The sequence below is a fragment of the Cladophialophora carrionii genome (assembly GCF_000365165.1).
Source record: "Cladophialophora carrionii CBS 160.54 unplaced genomic scaffold supercont1.4, whole genome shotgun sequence".
In the NCBI taxonomy this organism is placed as follows: Eukaryota; Fungi; Ascomycota; class Eurotiomycetes; order Chaetothyriales; family Herpotrichiellaceae; genus Cladophialophora; species Cladophialophora carrionii.
The window spans coordinates 1,944,856-1,965,983 of record NW_008481829.1 but is presented as its reverse complement, the minus strand read 5'-3'; the positions used below and the strand labels follow the sequence as shown (position 1 = coordinate 1,965,983).

Here is a 21,128-nt window from a genome sequence, read left to right as displayed (position 1 = left end):
GCCGACAAAGACCATGCGCTCAGCCAGAAGTGAAAGTACCTTCATTAGGTATTCCCTACTGTGTACACCTCTGGCTCATTGCGAGGACCTATCTAGACTCCTGCGAATCTGCAATCATCCAGCCTATCCACCTTATCGCACAGCTCTAGCATCATGGATGACGGCGAGATCAACATCAATCCAGAGGACATCAATCGCCTCTCCGACCGCGAAAAGCGCGAACTCCAAATCTTCCTGCAGGGTGAAACACAAAAAGCCCAAGTTCAGAAACGTATGTTGGTTCTTGCGTCAGATCAGAATCTGCGATCGAAGATGTGGTGCTGATCTGTTCGTCTTCTTGCGCGCTGCAGAAATCCACGAGTTGACGGAAATGTGCTTCAAGAAGTGCATCACGGGCTCGATATCCTCCGGGAAACTGGCAGGAAAGGAGGAGGGTTGCATGACAAACTGTGTGAATCGCCTGTTTGATTCGAATCTGGTCATTCTGAAGCATTTGGAGGCCTTGAGGCAGCAGCAGTGACCTGTGACCATGCTCAGTGCTATCCGTGGTTGAGTTTGTTTCAACAGACAAAAGGTGCGAAGTCAATTGTACAAAAAGCTGGAAGCAACATGCATAAACTAGGGACTGTCTTCGGGATACCTGGATAGGAAACCCTAGGCTGCCGTTGTTATTCACATAGATACGGCAGGCTGGATTGGGAAGAGAAGGCAGGCAATCTTGTCAGGACCCTGACTCTTTGCTCAATTGTATGAACATCACAGATCCAATGGCGTGGGAAACTTCGTATCGAAGCCCGTTTAATGGGATTTCTTCTCCTTTATCCGAAGGTCCTGGGATCTCAGCGTGGCTGTCTGCTCGACACTTCTACTCTGTTATGTCGAGATTGAATCCTGTTCGCGCCGGAACCGCGGCTTTGATGTTTGAAGCATTTTTCGAAGCCCCACGCAACAGGACGCTCTCTGCCAGCCATTGCCCACTCACCATCCACCGTCCGACACCATCCCTCTCTACACGATCGACAGCTTCGTAGCCGCAATATCCAGCGCATCCACATCCGTCGTTAACCTCGCGAACGCCTTCTTCGTGCCATCCGGTCTGATCAAAGTGTTGATCTTGACGGTTTCCACATCGTAAAGCTTCTTCAACGCGGCCTTGATCTGGGGCTTGTTGGCCTTGACGTCCACAATGAAGACCAGCGTGTTGTGCTCCTCAATCTTTTTCATCGCACTCTCGGTGTTCAAGGGGTGGATGAGCACCTTGTGGTGGTCGAGTCTGGTCTCATGGGGGATAGACTTGCGGGGGTACTTTGGTGACCGGGAGAGGACGAGGGTCTTGGGTCTGTGGAATGTGGTTGATGTGCGGATTTTTCGCGCTTTCTGGGTGTGGACCTATTCGTCACAGTTAGAAGGACTGGTGCGGAAGGGAGTTTTCGACTTCGGACACGTACGCCTCTGAGGGTGGCTTTTGCGGCCTGGTTGGCTTTGGCACTCGGCTTCTTTGGCTTCGAGTCGCCGCCTGGACAAGGAACGATAATGTCAGCGCGTGTTCAAGAAGAATGACTACTCGAGAGAACGAAATGAGTCCGCCGGTGAGTCCAAGAGTGCGACTCTGAAGACACCACCCGGGTTGCTTCTTCTCTCATTGTCGTTTGTGGGAAGGAATAGACTGTCGTACCTTTCGGCTTTTGAGTTGGTGGTGCCATCCCTACGGTCTTGCGATTGAAGAGCACTGGCGTTGAGGTGGTCGTCGGAAAAGTTGTATCAACCTCCAAAGTCGCAGTTCCGGCAGAGCGACGAATGTGGGCTCCACAACGCCAAGATTTGGGTTTGCCAAGACGCGTCCGGCGGCACATTTTCACCCTCAGACGCAGTGTCGATTGCTCGAAAGCAATACACGATAGGGACTTAGTGGGACATTAGAAGCCACCTACGATTCACTTCATGCAATGAATGATTGTTTGAGCCCGGAGTGATGACAGTCGAATTCTAAAGCTATTGCGATTCTACCATTGTCGAGTGACTCCAGTATGGGGCTGGAAAACGGCAAGAGTGAACATGGCAACGCAGAGCCGCGAAGCAATGCCGAAGACGAGGACGCCGACGCGATCTTAGCATCTCTCGAGGAAGAAGACGATACTTCATATCGTGCTCAGCGCATGCAAGAATACAATAGTGCAGCCACCACTACCGTATTCAACACGGCCAAGCAGGCTTATGTTACTCTGAAGAGCGACGACGAGGCGCTCAGTTTCACAACTGAGCACGAGCGAGCGGTCGTCCACTTCTTTCACCCGGATTTTGCAAGATGCAGTACGATGGACTTCCACTGTGAAACTATCGCCCTCAAGCATGCAGAGTACGCTGACGGAGACGTTGCCTTTGCGAGAATCAACGTCAACCACGCACCCTTTGTGGTTGAAAAGCTGGGAGTGCGAGTACTACCTTGTGTCATCGGCTTCGTCAAAGGTGTCGTCAAGGGAAGGATCACTGGCTTCGAAGGTCTGTGCTGGGATGGTAAAGAGGGCACTGTGGAAGTCACGAGAGCTCTTGAGGAGGCAATAGTTGACTGGACTGTTGTAAGGAAGAGGCATCTCCTGAGACACGACGACGACGACGAGAGCGATGAAGACGATGGTGCGCCCGATCGACGTCAAACCGGTCGGCGAGGCATCCGCGATCGCAAACAACCCGTGGGAGACGACGACGACGACGATTGGGACTGATGTACCTCCTTACTCTCGTCCGTGTCTCTAGAGCTATGTGAGGCGCCCAGGCTAGACCGACTAGATGCAGTTGCGTCAAACACTTGCCCGGCTGTTTATCCTGCCCGCGAAAGACATCGAGGGGTCAATACGCTTCATGACCTGCGCAGGTCATCTCATGGCTGGATACTCGGACGAAGTTCCCGCCTGGATCCGCGAACATCGTGGCTCTTCATCGTTCTAGCAGCCACCCTTCTCGTCTTTGGTTCAAGGTGGATGCTCAGAAACACCTGGGCTGCTTAGGATGCCATGGAGATACATCATGCCGATGATTTCGACGCCTTTTTCCACACACAGGGCGTTCGTCACTTGTTCTGGGAGCCGGGGTACTGTGTACACTTGATACTGGTTTACGCGACTCCATACCTTCACGGGAGTTAAAAGGTCCCTTCGGCCTCGCTCGTCTATCCGGGTGGATCTCAGTCGGTGGGTCCTCCTGTTCTTGACACTGCACCACAGTAAATGGCCTGAAAAGGTATTTCACTCCTGGTTGGGCTTAGGAGAGAATCGTACCAACAATCAGCCAATCCTTTACCGAAAAGTAGCGACTGTGGCGCTCCGGAAGTCATGGTGAAGCATTGAGAAGCGAAATAGCCATATACAAAGTACATCTCAAAACATAGGAAAGGGGAAAGTGCTAAGATATCGGAAATTATATGGCGGAATGCTAGTGGTAGACGAGCGAGCAGGCTTGGCTGAGTCGTGGCTTCTTCAGGCACGGCTGCAGGCATTAATTAGGCCCCTAGCGTGTGCCCATCGGCGCTGCAGAGGGGACTGATGCACGCACGTCAGCCACCATGAGGAAAATGCAGCCACTTCGGAGCGGCGAAACCTTCACGTTGCGCGTCGCACTCCTTTTCTGTCCCCTTTCCAGGCGATGCAATTAAATCTCAACGTCGACCCGTAACTTACTTCACCTTCGACACCCTGGCATTTTCATTTCCAATTGCCCATCCACTCCGTACGTTCGGACTGTTCTACTTCTCTGCCTGCTCATAGAGCCTTGCCCGCCCTCATTTGCAGCCTCCACGTTCGTTCCGACGTGCCCGCAGGCATTTGTGCTCCATCGTCGAGAGTCCCCACCAGAACCGAGTCACCATCTGCAGCAATGGCTGAAGAGGAGAAAAAGAGATTCCTCGAAGGGAACGATATGGAGCTCGGCGAGAAGCAGGGCAGGACCTTCCATCACGCTCCTCAACCATCAATTCCGAGATATAATCCGCCTTCGTCAAATTGGCAGAACAACCCTGTCCTGCCTGTTGTCTGCTACTGCGCCTCGTCGATTTTAATGACAGTCGCCAACAAATACATTCTCTCATTTCCCGACTACAACTTGAACTTCTTCCTTCTGGCAGTCCAAGTATGTCGAGACAGATTTGCCCCTAATTCCCGGGTTTCAGCTGACACCTCGCGCCACAGTCAATTGTGTGTGTCGTGGCGATTCAATCCTGCAAAACCGCTGGCATTATCACCTACCGAGATTTCAAGACAGATGAGGCAAAGAAATGTACGAGAAGGAGGCAATCGCGGAGGTGGTACATCAGCTAACGGACGCCAGGGTTTCCCATCTCCCTCCTGTTGATCGGGATGATCTACACCAGCACAAAGGCCCTGCGATACCTGTCGATTCCTGTGTACACTATCTTCAAGAACTTGACCATAATCCTCATCGCCTACGGTGAAGTTCTATGGTTTGGCGGTTCCGTCTCGTCCATGGCGCTTTTCTCCTTCGGCTTGATGGTTCTCAGCTCCGTCATTGCGGCCTGGGCGGACATTAAGCATGCCTTGGAATCACACAGCTCTGCCAGTTCTGCCACTACGGCACAGTTGGCGACGCTGAATTCAGGATATATCTGGATGCTTGTCAACTGCTTGTCTACTGCGGCATACGTGCTGGGTATGCGGAAGCGGATCAAGCTTACCAACTTCAAGGACTTTGACAGTGAGTGAACAAGATCTACACCCCGAACGAGAAGGCTGATTTCTTTCTTAGCAATGTTCTACAACAATCTCCTGACCATTCCCATCCTCCTGGTTTCTTCCTTGGTCGTTGAAGACTGGTCTGCCATCAACATCGCAAAGAACTTCCCCATCGACGCGAGAAACGCAATAATTGGCGCCATGATCTTCACCGGCTTATCCTCGATCTTCATCTCCTATACCTCAGCCTGGTGCGTCCGAGCGACATCATCGACCACCTATTCAATGGTCGGTGCCTTGAACAAACTGCCTATTGCAGTGTCTGGCCTGATCTTCTTCGATGCCCCAGTCACGATCCCAAGTGTTTCTGCTATTTTCGTTGGATTTGTCAGTGGCATCGTCTACGCGCTGGCCAAAGTTCGAGAATCCTCGAAACCGAAAACAATTCTTCCCACGTCCAACACCATGAGCGCTAGCAGCCAGAGCAACAGGGACAGCCTGAAGGCGTGAGCGAGCAACTTTCTTCCCCGATCTTTCGCCTTTTCTCCCAGCTTCATGGACGGAAGACTTACTTGATTGCATTGCGAGGCGTTAGGCAGGATGGTGTTGCTTCGTCGGGAAAGCGAGGTGGAAGCAATGGGCGGCAGTCACGGAACCTGCTTTCACGGACACGCCTAGGATCGTCCTTGTATTCGCAACCATTCGCAACCAACTAGAATTTTAGACTACGCCTTGTTCGGGATTACTGTACTTGTAGCTGTCAACGGCCAGTAAAGACGATGACGACAGGAGTTCCTTGTGCAGATGGAAGCTGCGAATCGAAACGAACGGCAAGCCATTTCAGGTGCCAGTTGAGAGAATGAATGGTCAACTGAGTGGAACTCTGCTGGCACTACATCTAGAACACTAGCAGCGCGCTCATCAGTAATGAAATTTCCGCTACATGCATCAAATTCAGGTATCAGTACGGAGTACGGAGTAAACCTCACGAAGCCAGACCATCACGTGAGTCTCTTGCGCTACTTGGCTTGAATGTGACGCCGTATTTCTTGGCACCACCAAACCTTCCGCATCTGAGATTTCTTCCTTTGCATCACCTACATCAATCTAATGTCTACTTGGAATACTCGAGGGACCTATTCAGTATGAGCTCCGCGGTGCCGTCGTATTGGGTTGGTATGCCGATACCTAGTCGCGACGTGGGACATGCACACAGGGCATCAGCGGGTGCTTGCGCTATAAGGTACTGAGCCGGTGCTGGTGGTGGGGAAGTTTTACCTTTTGCTCACTAATTGTCCACGAGTGTTTGCCCAATGGCGGTGCAAATCCGCTTCACTGACCCCCTTCTTGCGCGGACTGCGGGGGATTAATAAACACAGGAGAATCTTGTCGGAAGTCGAGACCCTTGTGCGAGCTCTTCAATACTCCCAAACGAAGAGGACTTTGGACTTGAGGTATCACCCTCTGACTGTCAATCTCAGATTTGCCTTCACATCATAACCACCCCATTGAGCCAAGATGTTCTTCCGCTCTGTCTCGACAGCCCCGGACGACCCCTCGAGCCGCAATCAAGTCCAGCATCTCAAAAGCATGGTTTTCAAATGCTCACCGGAGTTGGCCAAGAGATAGGCCCTCCGTCCGTCAGGGGGCTCGCAATACCAACCTGATGACCAATCCAGATATCAGACTGATTGGATGCTTTCCTCGGTGCCCAGTTACAGTCCGTAGATCATGATGGATCCGGGACTCGATTTCCATGGCTGCCATATATCTCAAGGTGCCACCACAGCACCATGAACAAGCTGATGTATGAGAGAAGTCCCAGTCTCATATGAGAGGAAGCACTCAGCTCTGCATCCAGTCGGCCCCAATCGTCAAACAAACACCTCACCATGACCGAGAAACAAAAGATAGTTTTCTACACGGCGTTCTCGCCTAATGGACACAAAATCGCCATCACGCTCGAAGAGCTTGGGCTCAAATACGACATGGTCGCTCTAAACCTGCCAGCAATCGAACACAAGGAACCATGGTTCCTTGATATCAACCCCAATGGTCGTATTCCTGCCCTGACGGACACCCTGGAAGATGGAACGCCAATCAATCTGTTCGAGTCTGGCAGTATCCAACAGTATCTCGTAGACCGGTACGACACGGAGCACAAGATCTCGTACCCAAGGGGTAGCAAAGAGTATTATCAGACCAACAATTGGGTCAGTACCAGTCTAGCTAGCTAGCTAGCTAGCTATATGGCGAAGCAGACCGATCTGCTCCCCGTGGCAGCGGCATTCCGGGCAGATTCTCGGAATATCTCTAACTCAGTGACCACAGCTCTTCTTCCAGAATGCCGGGATAGGCCCGATGCAAGGCCAAGCCAACCACTTCGTGCGCTACAACCTCTCGGATCAGCCCGAGCAGTATTCTCGGGATAGATACGTCAATGAGACGCGACGCCTGTACCGCACGCTAGACAAGCACTTCCAGGACGCCCAGTCCGGGTACCTGGTGGGAAACAAGTGCACGATTGCGGACATCGCCATCTCGTCGTGGGCCAACCTCCTAGGTACGTACGCCCGTCGCTTGTGTGCGTGATCTGGAGTTGTTACATTACTTTCTTGTTGACACGCATGAATGATATTATGTTATGTTCTGCGTACGTAGACTGTACACCATTTTCATTGAAGCTTACATGTGCGCCCACAATCAGGGTTCGCTAGTATCGACATTAACGAGTTCCCGCGGGTTCGAGAGTGGCAGAAACGCATGGCGCAGCGACCGGCTGTGCAGAAGGGGTACGACACGCCAAAGAAGGTCGATTTGGATGCTATGGAGAAGAAGGAACCGCAGGTGTTCAATACGTATTTGAAGACGAATTTGGGCTGGATCAAGCATGGGATGGATGACGATGCGAAGAAATAGTGTAGTCCATTTGGCTGGAGCTGTGTACACTGTATACACTATTGGTCAATTGTATCTTCTTCGAACTCATCTTCTATTCTAGGCTCGACTGTGGCTGGTATTCTACCGTTGGCACTACTTCTCCCAAATTGTTTCCAATCGTAAGGGCTTGTATTGTAGCAGAATGTCCATTTGATCCTCCGTAGTCCGTAAATTTTCGGTGTGTCTGAGATGCGAAGTTTGACGAGTACATCGGCTGCGAGACTGGCTGCCTTGACGCTCTGGCATGAGACACGTGCTTTTGACCAGAATAGATGGGCAAGGTCAAGCGCAATGCCCGAAAGCACAGCAATCATCACGATAATCCACCGATAAACAAGTCCAGGGTGATCAGAAGGCAGCACAGTCAACAACCCAGATCCCAGGCGAGCACGCGTGCTGCTCAGCAACCAAGTCCAAATGGACCGCCGCACGGACGGCTAAAGGTACCTTTTACCGCATATGACAACGTGCTACTTGTTGGCGAAGGTCAGATAAAAAACCTGGCGGTCGAGGTATATGCTTACGAGTGATAGGGGACTTCTCTTTCTCTTTAGCACTAAAACAGCTCCGGAAGGCTAGGCAGATCACAGCTACGTGCTACGATTCCAAGGATGTGCTCGAGAGCAAATATCCGAACGTCCAAGAGACCATAGCACGGCTTGAATCAGCAGTGAACGACGACGGAGAGAGCTCTAATGGCAACGAGGCCGAGTGGCAAGGGCTTTCCCCATCTCCGCCGAGTTCACCTATGGCAGACGCGGGTCTTGATGAAGAACAGCCACCAGGGGGTCCCGCTGTCACCGTACTCTACGGAATTGATGCTGTCAAGCTTTCTTTTGCACACAAGAAGGCTCTACGGGCATACACCCCCTTTACGAAGATTGTCTTCAACTTTCCACACGTTGGAGGCCTCAGTACAGATGTCAACAGGCAAGTCAGGTACAATCAAGAACTTCTCGTTGGATTTTTCAAAGCCGCAAAACCATTGCTCAGCTCTCCTGATCGTCCAGCACGAGTGCGATCGGATGTGGGGGACGCCGATGGTGACCATGAAGAAATGCTGGACGAAGTAAAGCACCGGAATCCGGGGGCTGTAAATGGCCAGATACTCGTCACGCTGTTTGAGGGCGAGCCGTATACGCTCTGGAACATCCGCGACCTAGCCCGTCACTGTGGCTTGAAGGTAGTGGAGAGTTTCAAGTTTCCCTGGTCTGCATATGCAGGGTATCGGCACGCGAGGACTGCTGGGGAAATCACCACGGGGAAGGACAGGACCGATGAGGGCAAACGGAAAGGCGCTTGGAGGGGTGAAGAGCGTGATGCCAGATGCTACGTGCTAGAGGATACAGATGCCCCTGCAAGTCCAGCGCCGAAGAAGAAAAGGAAGCGGAATGGCGAAAACGATGACAGTGACTGACCGTAGAAGCCCAAGCCATATTGAGGCTAGCGTGCCAAGACACTCGATCGAGCTGCATCTGAAACCCAGATTCCGGCGTTCTCCACAAATTCCATCGGCCCATTCAGCTTTCTTTCACTTTTTTCTCACTTACCACGGTACGAAAGTCCTTGCATAGCGTCGCTACATCACACATCTTTTGTGATACCGTGAACGCCCGTAGGAGATCCCGTCATGTCGGAAGAGGCGCCTCGTAAGCGATCACGCTTCGATCAGACGCAACCAGAGCCGCGCAAAGCGTCTCGCTTTGACAGACGGTCCAGATCTCCTTCCTCCCGCCAGCCCGAGTCACGCAGAAGTCGCAGTCCACTCGGCAGAGATAGTAGAAGCCCTACAGCTAGTGAGAGGCGCAGCACTCCTGTTCACCCGGCCGCCGCTGCCGGTATGTCATGGTCTTCTTTTGGTCCTTGGGGCACAGCTAATCTACTCCAGCTGCGGCGGCCGCCAAAATCAATGCCGAGCTACAAGCTCGCAAGGGTATTCAACATGTCGATGTCCCTCCTGTCCGCTCGGTAAATTTTCTCGTATCCGATAACCGAGTGTGCGCTCACAGTGTCTGCACAGTCGTCCACAGCCACGCCTCCCCCCAACTCCGCTACCCCTTCTTCCACCCAAGCCACCGCGAAGCTCGATGGAGATATCTACGTTGCCGATGGTGACTACATCAAGGATATCGAAGTCAACGACCTGCGGAACCGTTACACGTTGACGAAAGGGTCGACGCAAAAAATGGTAAACACACGCCCTCCTGGCCCAAGACGCGTCTCTCGGTGCTGTGCTAGCCCATCTAGCGAGGCGGATCAGTTCGAGATGCATAAGCCCTTTTTACTGACGCGTATTTGGTCTTCCTAGATCAAAGAAGAGACCGGTGCCGACGTCACCACTCGCGGCTCATATTATCCCGACAAGACCATGGCTACCGCGACGAACCCTCCGTTGTATCTTCATGTAACCAGCACATCCAAGGCCGGCCTCGAGAAAGCTATTGCGAAGATTGAGGAGCTCATGCAACAGGAATTGCCTAATCTGGTCGACGAGCGACGCTTCCGACGGCGAGAGCCGGAGCAATTTGAGCGAGACGAGTTCGGTAGAGTAAGTACAAATCGCTTGCGATGCGTCACACCCGTTCGCTCACATTTGTGGCAGAGAAAATGGCCTGAGGAACGGATTCCCATCGACATGGAAAACATCCCAGGCTTCAACCTACGTGCTCAGGTAGTCGGTCAAGGTGGCGCATATGTGAAGCACATTCAGCAAGAAACCGGATGCAGGGTTCAGATCAAAGGCCGTGGATCGGGTTTTATGGAACATAGCACGGGCCAGGAGTCGGACGAGCCCATGTACCTTCATGTTGCAGGGCCTCAACCTCCTATGGTTCAGAAAGCCAAGGAGCTGTGTGAAGATTTGCTTGCTAACGTTCGCATCAACTTCGAGCACTTCAAAGCAAACCCGCCGCCGACGAGAATGGAAACATACACCGACGGCTACGGAGCTGATGCCAACCGCGGGTCCTACGGCGGCTACGGGAGAGATCGCCATCGCGAGAACAGCTATTCGCATCAGAGCAACAGTTACAATTCTCCTTATGCTGCAACTCCCACCACTCCTGCTCCCGGAGCTGCCTCCCCGACAGACCTTGCGGCGCAACAAGCTCAATACGCACAATACTATGCGAGCCAGCCAGGAGGCGATCCCTATGCTGCTTATGGCGGCTATCAGAACTACGTTGCTTACTACAACTACTACCAGCAACAGGCCGCCGCTCAACAGCAGTCTCCTCCTCCACCGCCAGGCAGTGATGCAAATCCACCTCCGCCTCCGCCAGCAGAAAGTAGCGGTGCACCACCACCGCCTCCGCCCTCTGGTGGCTACGCATCAGTGCCGCCCCCTCCAGGTTTATGAACATGACTGGTGTCCCGAACAGCTGACATTGTCAGATCGAGCTTCTCGAGTCCTCCAAAGAAGCGAACAGCAGAAATTCATCTCCCCTCCGCGTCGTTGATTTGAACATGGACTAGCAATATTTTCTTCACGCAAGCCTGTGGTTTGTATGGCCGAGAAAGTGCGAGACGGCCCAACTTACGGGTTGGACAGGCAAAGTATCACAAAAGGGCATAACTTGAGCAAAGCTGATCGGTCAATAGGGACCTGATCCCGTAATAACATTTCGAGATTTTTGTGTGTTTTGAGAGCTGCTGACTTGACCGCGCGTAGTTGTGGCGATCCAAACTCGTCTATCCCCTGAGCAAATCATGCATGGGGCCATGTCCTATAACAAGGCTGGACTCAACCTGCTCAGAGGTGACGGACGGAAGATCTGCAGAGTAATGCCATTACTTGTTGTAGGTGAGAGGTGCAGATACACGATCAGTCCTGGTTCTCAAGCGGAGATGTCTCCGTCACATCCAGGTTGACCCTGCAACAAGCATCGTTGTCTCCCTCCATGGATACGCTCAAGACAAGAAGTATATACAGTAAGGCTTGAGTTTAGGCGACAGGCTGCGCAAGCCCGAATGGTAATGCACTTGGACAGCTTCCATTCTCTCGCATGTCATGGAGACACATGCGTGCAAGCAACATATTTTTCTCTTACAGCTGCAGCCATGCCTTGAATAGCATGGAAAGGGATGGCCTTGATGAAGTTGGTTTTGACGTTGACGTTGGTGTTGAAACATGTAATCACTGATCTTCTTTGCGAAGGGACGATGGATATATACTTGCCTACATTTCCTGGCTGAGTGGTACTGTTTCTGTGTTGTATGTATGTGAGAGCAGTGGGGCTCATGGGAAGCCACTGACCAAGGCCCCGAGGAACAAGCCAAGCCAAACCCAGCAACAGTCCTAGGTCGTAGTACGTAGAGAAGTCCTCGAGCGTTTCCTATGTACTGTACGAGGTAGAATACGAGGCTTTGAATGCGAAGCAGGGGTCCTCCCTTGGACTGGACGGGGACGTACTGTGGACATACAGTAGAGGATACAAGTTTGTGATCTACTGTACGGACTACAGTACATTGACCATCGTGGCATGCATGCATGGGTCGGAGCCTCCCGCACTCTGTACAGAGTACAAAGTACTTATCTAGCTATGTATCCCCCCTCTACACACTGCACACTGCACAGTACATACAGTAGCGTAAGTAGACAGACCTAGATCCTACAATTTCAGTGGGTAAGGTATATAATTAACTATATATAGTGCGATAGGTATCATAGGTAGGAAGTAGCATGGCACCGATATTGGCCCTCAATGCATGAATATATAATAACACGGTCGCTCATCGATCGATGCACATTACATTATGTAGTGCGGTGTTGCGTCGTGTTGTGTTGTGTTGTGTTGTAGTATGCTCAGGAGTATTGTAATGTGACATACTCCGTACAAATACATGTCTCCCGCCTCCAGCCGCAGCCTTGACGCTTTAAGCTTGTGGTGTTGTATTGTCCGCTTCTGAACGATCAGCGCCGTGTTGGTACAACCTGTATAGTACAGTACAGTACAGAGATTCCATATTGCGCCCTACATTCCCACCTGTCCATCTGTACACCATACACCTACAAAATACGTGCACGTGCACACCTACACGTACTGCAATCACCGATATGTCCCTCCCTCTTTGTTTTCTTTTTTCAGATCTTCCCCGCCGCACGTGGCGCCGGAGCTCCTATCACCCACGGCTGCCTTTGCCATGAAACAACGCCATCAAGGTCGGGTCCCATCCTACTTGACCCTTCGGATCGTCGCGTCGCTGGCCTTGGAACTCAACCCGCGACTTAAGCCCGCGCCGATCCCTCTGCCCAGTGTCGCGATCTTGGTCCCCGCAAAGGGGTTGAGACTCGTCTCGTCATCCACTGTTGTCGTTGTCGTTGTCGTTGCTGCTGCTGCCCGTGGACCGCCCCCGCCGTGTTCATGCGACGACGGGTTGGGACTCTGGGCCTGCGATTCCGCGACGGAACTGGCGCCTCGACTCCTCGATCCCGCTCCCGCTCCCGCCCCCGCCCCGCCTAGATGTACGGATTTCGAACGTTGGTGAGATTGCGTGAGGGCCAGGATTGCCGCTAGTGCAGAGTCCGGGCTATTGTCCGAGGACGGTCCGGGGACGATGAGGCTCGAAGACCGTTGGAGAGTGGAACTTGCGCCACTGCTGCGGCTTAATTGATGGGTCAGGTGAGGTGGGGCGAGGTATTCGTGCTCAGCATTGGCATTGCTGCTGTCGAGGTCTGGCGTCGTTGTGGACGGGTAGGGGACTTGGATGGTGGTGAGCGTTGCGCAGGAACAGCCGCAACCTGTCGGGCAGGTTGGGTTGGCATCGAAATTTGTGGATTCAAACGCCGTGGAGATGTCGTCTTCGTCCTCGATCGGAGAGAGTTCGGACTTGTCTGACGAGCGTCGGGAATGGACCTTGTGGTTCTCTTTCGCGCGGTCAGTGCCGAACCACCCTTGAGCACAGTCGTAGCATGTCATGTGTCCGCACTGTAGGCACGGTACTGCCAGCCCCTTGATGGAAGTATTACAGATGGCGCACGCTCCGCGTTTGGGCACTTTGTTGACGACGGTGCCTATTGCTGGATTGTACGCTACGCAAGCGGAAGTAACGCAGTTCCATCCGATCGGGACTCTGTTCTTTTCAATCGGTGCCAACGGTTCACCGCAACTGCAACAACACTGCCTTATAGTCAAACCAGGGCTTGTGGCCCGAGATGCAGATGTCAGCGTCTTCCTTCGGGGGCGGCCCAGACTAGACGACTGTTGCTGACCAGCCGAGCTGCGGTGTCGTGACGGCGCGACAGTCTCTTCCGCGACAACTCCGTCAAATTTGAGCATTTCAGCCCGCTGAACGGGCAATTGCCAGACGTTGAGAAGTTGAGCATAGCTTGCGCGATACATCTTGCACTTCCATGCAAGCAGCGGACCCAGAAGAGGAGTGGATGGATAGCCATCGAGATCAAACTGATCCTGATTGAGTAGTCGGGTCCTCAGTCGCTTGCGTCGGGGGGACTTCTTGCGCTGCGTCTGTTCCGACACATCCGTGTCAGCAGTTGATCTGACGCTTCGTCGGTGGGTCGAGGTCTGGAACATGTGGCTTCTGCGCGAGCTTGGAAAGGTCGACGAGGATACGAATGAGCGGTTGGCCGGCTCGCGACCCTCTTGTGCGCCGCCGTCCCCGTTCTGCAAAGAAGTACGTGAATTCCGGCTTGTATGCTGCCCTCCGAATAGTCCAGACGGCACCCAGCCCGGAGTCAATGACCCGGACGGGCTATACTTCTTCAGACTCGATGCAAAGTTGGAAGACGGGTTCTGATTAGGAGGAGAGTTGGAGTACGACTGCGTCAGCGCCGACAGACTAGCCTTTGCCGTAGAATACGTGATGCCGGAGAGCGACTTGTTGCTTGGCCTGTTCCCTTCCGGAGATGTAGACACTGAGACAGCCGTAGAGTAAGGGTGGGCTTGATCGCTCGAAGAATCAGCCACGAAACTAGGTGCCCGAGATGAGAATTGGCTCCCTTGCCGAATTAGGCTGAGGTATGGCCTCCGCTGACTGTCGCCGCTACTTGGAGGTTGCAGGCCAGGACTGGGAGGAATTGCTTGGTTGTCGATCAGGACATATCCCTCTGGATCCGGGAGCCTTTGTAGAACAGATCTGGCCACAGATCCCGAAGGAAAGTAGTCAACCTGGACTAGTTGATCATTATTCGGGGTGTGCAGCCCTTGCTTGTGAAGGATCTCCCCGGGTATGAGACCGTGATTGAGCGTGGAGGCCAGGACACAGGCGAGCATTGCGAGCATTTGTACGTCTCCGAGCCGCTCAAAGTGGTCGAATATGGCCGGGAGCAAGTAGTGTGCACCAAGGGGATGGTTGCCCCATCGTGTTCTGCCCATGGCTTCTCGACGTAGCAGCCCGGCTATCATGCGATTCTGTTTGTGTTTCCTTGCCACTGCTCTTGCAATGATTGTTATATCCTGGGCAGTAGTGTGGCTCAGTTCAGAGACGACCTCAAGGGGCACAGCGTCGTCAAGCACGAGCCCCAAAAGCGTCCACACGGATGCGAGATCATCCAGAGAGGCGTCTTGGGCGACCGCAGCATTATGCTTGCAAACGTCTTGACCATTGCCGAAGATATGATACTCCACGGCAAGCTCGCGTTTGGAAGGGATTAAATCATCGAACGTGCGGATGGAGACGGCGCTCTTGCGGGGAGGGACTTCGTTCAGTTTTGCGCCACCACCAGTCGTGGAGTGGTTAGACCGGTCGGGCGAGCGTGAGCGATGTTGGTGACCAGACACGCCGACTCGATATGATGAGACCCCACGTTCGTTCTGCTCGGTTTCAAAGGATGACGAAGAGGTGCTCGAGGAGTTATACGATGACTCGGACGTCTCGGAATCCGAATCGTCGTCGGCTGTTTTGGTACCCGTCGTGGTCTTTCGGGCGGGAGAGCTTGTATGCAGACGGCCAAAGCCTTCGAATAATCTGCTTGACTGCGAATCTTCGAGATCCTTGACGCCGAGCGTGCTTAGAAACGAGGCAGGCTCGTTGCCTTTGGCTGGGAAGAAGCAGACCAGTTTTCCTGTTTCAGACCACAGAGCACCACATCCTTTGGCTATTGGCACAAGAACATTCGCCGATGCATCAAGGCCTTCCCGTACACCTTCGAGCTCGTCGTCGTCGCTGTCGGTGCTCTCGTCGTCCTCCGGAACCGCGCCGGTCTCGAAGATCTTGGAGTCGACCAATGATTCTCCAAGCACCCAACCAACAATCTGCTCGAGACTCTGCTCCCGCAGCAGATACCGCAAAATGGCTTCAAGGCATCCCCGCTTCCGGGAGGCGTAAGTCTCTGCAATTGTGTGCAGCTCGGTGGTGATCAGTCTGTGCCTGGCCTCGTCGAGGAAAGCCGACTTCTGCAAGGTCAGGATGGCATTTGCATTTCGCGGGTACAGCTTAGGGAACCTCATCTCCACCCTCAAAAAGACTTGGGCTTGGTCGTCACCCCATGGAGCCTCCAAAGACATGACCGCTTTGCGATGAGAGATATCGACCATCTCAAACTCTACTCGTTTGAATTTCTCTCCAACGTGTCTGATCTCTTCCGCCAACGTGTCGGGGTCCCATGATGATATCTTCACGTTCTTCAGCCACGCAATGGGGTCGGCGCTCTGGCGACTGTTTCCCTTGCCATGCATGCCAGATCTTTGGCCATGGCGGCCGCCTTGCACCCAGCCGCGGAATTGGGAAACGGGGATTTTGTTCATGCCAACACTAGTACTGCTTCGAGGCCGAAAATGGGTGGAATGGCCGGGACGGGCGATCATGTCACTTCGAGGTCCATCCTCCATGGGCGAGTCCGCATCCCCAGGGACATCGCGGAAGCTTTTGTAGATGGCCCCTTTGCGGGTGAAATTCAGCCGCTGGACTTTAGAGACGCCTTTTTCGTAGCCGATGTCCGCATACATCTCGGGCTCAATGGCATGAAGCTTCAGCTCTCGGTCGGTGCCCCAAGACACCAACTGAAAGTCTCGCTGATCGATGCCATCAACAACACTTCCTCGGGCGCGCCACAGGAACTCCTTGACCTGGCCATCATGACCCTTGAATGTCGCAACTGGGCGAACCCGGCCGCTCTCAAGCACTCCATGGACCGCCCGCCGATCGTAGAGGTGTAAGTCACTGTTACCGCGCTGTGGCATGACGAGGAGACCCCATCCGAAAGGAGTGTGGCGAGCCCGCCAGACGGGAAATGGGGTGTCAATTTCGCGCTCAAGAGTGCTCTCTTCACGCTCAAAGTCCCAGAATTTGATCGTCTTGTCTAGTGAGCAAGTGACGATTTTGTTGTGATCATGTCGGTTCCAGTCGATTCCATAAATCTTGGTCCCGTGAGCTTCGACGGTCCGTACGGGATACGCGCCATTTCGGTCGTCCCAGACGTGGAGAAACTTGTCGTGCGAACTTGCGACGACGTGTTCATCCTGCCGATTCCATTTTACTTGAGTGGCGCCAGCAAACCAATCCGAGAAGGAATTGACCGGCCGCAACGGTGCTCTCAAATCCCAGCAGTGCACAAAACTGTCCACGGCGCAAGTGGCCAGGACGTCGGGATTGTGAGCGGAAAAGTTGATGTCGGTGATTGCTCGAGTGTGGCCGTGCAGCACGAATTCAATCGGGTCCTGCCATGACCGGGCGTCCAGATTCCATACTAGTGCCTTCTGATTCGATGTACTGACCACCCAATAGTCTCGTGCTGCAAACGGCGACCACTGCACATCAGCCACCTCCCAGGGTGTTCGGTGTGGGAGGTACCGCGGAGGAGAATAGGGCGAGTCCAGGTCGATGATGTGAAGCCCTTCTTTGGAGGCCAAGGCCACGTCACGTCCGCTCGGGGATATTGACATGGAGCCGACGGGTTGCTCAAGTCGAAAGGACGCATCTTGGCCAAAGGTTTCGCTCTCAAACGCCGAAGCCGGACCTCGCAATGCCATGCTGCGAGCTGATTAGACCTTTAATGTGCCGGCTTTGACGGCTGACTGCATCACTGGCTACCGTCAAGCGGCCATGCTGGAACGGATCATTCGATGTGTGGTTGTCCAAAGCACTGGATGGCATGCTGGACATGGATGACCATGTCATCTACCTGCTCCGGCCAGCATGCGGTTCCACGAGTTCTGCTTCAGGCTCAAAGCAAGAAACACACAGGACCGATTGCAAGAGAGATATACAGTTCGCGCGTCTAGGTGGGAGAATCGCAGCTTGTTCGAGTCGTGGTCTTGGAAAGAGTTGAGGAAGCGCGATGCCCGGTTCAAGGCCGAGCCACGCAGAGGTCACATCGACCTCACGTGATTATCACGTGATCTTACCTGACGGCGATATCTGACGCTATTCAACATAATCAAACAAACTCTTCCAAGGGCGTTCCGTCCCAGGAGAGCGCCTGGCAATATGAAGAGAGTATCTATTAGTACACGCTGTATAACATCGTGCTGTTAACAGGCGGAAACGTAGCAGGGAGATGGAATCAGGGACCGCCGGTGGCACTGGACTGGCTCCAAGTTCAAGCCTGGCCAACGCCCTCCAATGCCCTCCAACGCCTTCCAACGCCTTACCACGCAGTAGCACTTGGCCCAAACCGTGACACGGCTGCTTTTCATGGCAATCATGCAGATGTAATTCAGCCCTTCGGCCCTGTTGGGTGGGCGGGCAAGACTACCAGCGTGTCGACGTGGCTGTGACACCTGCTACATAATTGCAGTAACAGGATCCTGCGTTGCACCATTGAAGCCTCTGAATGAGCCCATCCCAGCAACTGTCGTCCGAGCATGGATGGCCAATATCTATGTGGAGAGAATGGTGCCACAAGTACGAGACGATCGACCTCATGCCGAGTTCTGGAGACCATCATGCCACACAAGAAATACATTCGCCTCTACGGAGCTGGACTTATACCACCTCGCAGATATGTGGCCCTCGAGCACCTTCGCAGCTCCCCAGAGAGCATCATATTCGACGTGGGAGCCTGGCCGCCTCTGTGATGTTCGATTTTATGTCCAAAGTCTGGTCTGGGGTATGGTTTGCAAAAGCTAGTGTCTCCGGTCATGGCAAAGGCTTTCCCGCACGTGCTTGGTTTGTAGGAGCCTGCTAGGTTCCGCGTTGCGAGTTTGTAACGTAGGCTCATCCACTGCTCGCCTCAACATGAGCAGGCTGTCGGTCCCTATCACGGTTAGTGTGCTGGTGGTTGGTACATGTACAGTGTGTCGATCCACCTGCTAGTGCAGGCTTATCTGATCAACATCTCTGAATATAAAAGCTTGTATGATGTCCGCGAAACGGAGGGAGATGCCAGTCATGCCCAGCCGTCGAAGCATGCTCTCTATAACGCAGAGGGTGTTGGCTTGCATCTCGGCCGAGTTCGCCCCAAGGAGTTGTGGCAGGGTGGAAAGAGTCTGATCAAAGATGTGCGGAACCGGGTAGATGTTGGTCGATTTTGAGCTGCTGCCGCTCTCCCGCAGAAGCTGGATCTCAGGAAGTGAGTTCAATGGCTCAAGGATCAGGTCTGGCAAGCTGCGCGCCGATTGTGCAGACTGTGGAGAGCTGTCTGGCCGGTACAGCACATAGCAGTACCAACAGAGAGCGGCCGAAAACAGAATCCTGGGCGTGTGAAGCGCGACAAGCGCACCGATGTTCGTGGACACCATCAGGTTTTGCAGAAAGAGTGCATGGAGTAGGCACCTTTTGGAATCGGGTGATGCGATCCACGACAGCACATACTCGCTTGTTGACGAAGCAATATCAGTCCCTTCTCGACCGACCGCTCGCTCCAGGAGATCCAGATTGGTACTCAACGCGATAAAGGTGTAGTGCCAAAGCGGGAGCAAGCTGAACGGACTCTCTGTCTGTTTTCCGTAGTCGTTGGCCACTTTGAAAGCTTTGGGAGAAGACGCGTACCAGGTGAGGAGGTCCGACTCAAACTTATTGACCATAGTGGAAGAAAGGAGATCCAGATGCCAGCACTCGCAAACTGATGCTGCAATACCGGAGAGCGAGTTGTACACACTGAGCATACTCCCGTTACTCAAGCCTGTCCGCACCGGGCCAGTCGACTGGTTCCGGGCTCCAATATCAGTAGTACCCGAATGGTCTTGAATTCTAGTCCTGGAATGTTCACCGTGGAATTGTGCTTCGCGCGCCTCGGTTCGAAACAACGAGGCCCAGATGGCTGCTGTTGGAGCTGAGAACAGTTCTTGCGAGCACACTGCGGGAATATAGCCGGCATTGTGACGAAAGATGGGTTCGTGATGAAAGAGCGCGGCAATTTCAGCGTCGTGTATGTACAGTAACACAGCGACTCTTCTCAGCTCCTCCTGCTTCACCCATGATCTCCAAGCCTTGTCAAGTTGATCGGTGGAAAGGTCACCCGCCAGGCGAAAGGATGGTCCAGGGCTGAGCAGCTTGTGGTGCCGAGCGAGAGAAATTATCGATCCATGATACGCAGCAGCCGTAGCGCGATGTGCAGGATCCCCAGAAGTAAGTGCATAAGTCTGACCGATCATGGCAGCCTTAGCAATGTTCCACGTGTGGTCATTGCTTCGTGGAAGGACCCTCTCCCAAGGTGCAACTAAGATGGTCTTGTTTACTCGTTCAAAAAGCATGGAGCCAATCTTCGCAGCCACCTCGGATCCCAGTGACAGACATCCGGCCGAGCATATCGAGAGGACCAACAAGGCGTTGCTGTTTTGCGGGCGAAAGGTAGGACCATGGATGAGTGGTAAAGCAACATTGAACTTGGTGAAAAAGAGGTGGATGCATAGATTCAAAAATTCGATCGAAGGTAGGGGCTCATCACGTATCGGGGGTCGCAATGTTCTCGCCAGTTTATCGCGGTATGCTTCGTCGATATCCTCTGGAGGACCTGTGGCCCTGCCCGCAGGTGTGACAGTGCCAGAACCCGCTTCAGAATCAACGTCAGCAGTTTGAACATACCAAAGACGTCTGAGATCAGAGACAGCCAGCCGCTGCTTGGGTTTCTCGGGTGCCCGATCAAGCGGTGGCACCGAAACGTTGTTATGGCAGACAGGCTGTGATTCAAAAGCATTGCTGGAGCCCAGGTGGTCGAAGACGGTGAAATCGAAGTCATCTTCCAGGAGCCAGTGCGTGGAGCTGTAGGTACCCAGCTCCGTGCAGTCGGGAGCTTCGAGCGGATAATCGACTGTCAAACAGTCCTTTCGCTCACCAGACAGAACTTCGTTTTCCAGCACCGGAGGCGATGGTAGCATGTTTGATGCAGTTTGCCACTGACGGAGAACCTGGCTGCAGTACGTTTCAGACCGCATTTCATTCATAGCGGCAGTTGAATGCGGCGAAATACCTTGGGTGAAGGATTGTATTGCGGCGCTACGTGAGCCTTGTCCATCATCCGGTTGCCCTTGTGCCACCGAGTCCGCTGTGGGGTACGACGTTGGCGTTCCTTGCTCGGTGGTCGGCATGCCAGTGAGGCTCATAGTGATAGGGTCCGCAGAGAAGCTGGAAGGCGGAGACTGGTCTCGGGGTCTCGTTTCTACCAGC

The 21,128-nt window shown here is 53.4% G+C and overlaps 9 protein-coding genes across 9 annotated transcripts; 6 read left to right on the top strand and 3 right to left on the bottom strand.

The window, feature by feature from the left end:
• Positions 1 to 153: 153 nt before the first annotated feature.
• On the top strand, positions 154 to 520 carry G647_05362 (uncharacterized protein; the record flags this gene model as incomplete). Its single annotated transcript, XM_008729693.1, has 2 exons — positions 154 to 271; positions 351 to 520. The coding sequence occupies 2 exons, from the start codon at positions 154 to 156 to the stop codon at positions 518 to 520; spliced, it is 288 nt and encodes a 95-aa protein (XP_008727915.1).
• A 488-nt stretch (positions 521 to 1,008) lies between these two features.
• On the bottom strand, positions 1,009 to 1,703 carry G647_05361 (uncharacterized protein; the record flags this gene model as incomplete). Its single annotated transcript, XM_008729692.1, has 3 exons — positions 1,009 to 1,389; positions 1,449 to 1,516; positions 1,676 to 1,703. 3 exons carry the CDS (start codon positions 1,701 to 1,703, stop codon positions 1,009 to 1,011), a joined length of 477 nt encoding a protein of 158 aa, XP_008727914.1.
• A 324-nt stretch (positions 1,704 to 2,027) lies between these two features.
• On the top strand, positions 2,028 to 2,723 carry G647_05360 (uncharacterized protein; the record flags this gene model as incomplete). Its single annotated transcript, XM_008729691.1, has 1 exon — positions 2,028 to 2,723. The coding sequence occupies one exon, from the start codon at positions 2,028 to 2,030 to the stop codon at positions 2,721 to 2,723; it is 696 nt and encodes a 231-aa protein (XP_008727913.1).
• A 1,147-nt stretch (positions 2,724 to 3,870) lies between these two features.
• Positions 3,871 to 5,192, top strand: G647_05359 (GDP-mannose transporter; the record flags this gene model as incomplete). The annotated part of the gene is made up of 4 exons (XM_008729690.1): positions 3,871 to 4,122; positions 4,182 to 4,269; positions 4,321 to 4,704; positions 4,756 to 5,192. The coding sequence occupies 4 exons, from the start codon at positions 3,871 to 3,873 to the stop codon at positions 5,190 to 5,192; spliced, it is 1,161 nt and encodes a 386-aa protein (XP_008727912.1).
• Positions 5,193 to 6,574: 1,382 nt separating this feature from the next.
• On the top strand, positions 6,575 to 7,601 carry G647_05358 (uncharacterized protein; the record flags this gene model as incomplete). Its single annotated transcript, XM_008729689.1, has 3 exons — positions 6,575 to 6,895; positions 7,014 to 7,245; positions 7,390 to 7,601. 3 exons carry the CDS (start codon positions 6,575 to 6,577, stop codon positions 7,599 to 7,601), a joined length of 765 nt encoding a protein of 254 aa, XP_008727911.1.
• Positions 7,602 to 7,894: 293 nt separating this feature from the next.
• G647_05357 (uncharacterized protein) lies at positions 7,895 to 9,039 on the top strand (the record flags this gene model as incomplete). The annotated part of the gene is made up of 2 exons (XM_008729688.1): positions 7,895 to 8,108; positions 8,156 to 9,039. The coding sequence occupies 2 exons, from the start codon at positions 7,895 to 7,897 to the stop codon at positions 9,037 to 9,039; spliced, it is 1,098 nt and encodes a 365-aa protein (XP_008727910.1).
• A 213-nt stretch (positions 9,040 to 9,252) lies between these two features.
• G647_05356 (uncharacterized protein) lies at positions 9,253 to 10,980 on the top strand (the record flags this gene model as incomplete). Its single annotated transcript, XM_008729687.1, has 5 exons — positions 9,253 to 9,460; positions 9,511 to 9,590; positions 9,643 to 9,810; positions 9,931 to 10,170; positions 10,225 to 10,980. 5 exons carry the CDS (start codon positions 9,253 to 9,255, stop codon positions 10,978 to 10,980), a joined length of 1,452 nt encoding a protein of 483 aa, XP_008727909.1.
• Positions 10,981 to 12,796: 1,816 nt separating this feature from the next.
• On the bottom strand, positions 12,797 to 17,551 carry G647_05355 (uncharacterized protein; the record flags this gene model as incomplete). Its single annotated transcript, XM_008729686.1, has 1 exon — positions 12,797 to 17,551. One exon carries the CDS (start codon positions 17,549 to 17,551, stop codon positions 12,797 to 12,799), a length of 4,755 nt encoding a protein of 1,584 aa, XP_008727908.1.
• Positions 17,552 to 18,832: 1,281 nt separating this feature from the next.
• Positions 18,833 to 21,064, bottom strand: G647_05354 (uncharacterized protein; the record flags this gene model as incomplete). Its single annotated transcript, XM_008729685.1, has 1 exon — positions 18,833 to 21,064. One exon carries the CDS (start codon positions 21,062 to 21,064, stop codon positions 18,833 to 18,835), a length of 2,232 nt encoding a protein of 743 aa, XP_008727907.1.
• Between the last annotated feature and the right edge of the window lie 64 nt (positions 21,065 to 21,128).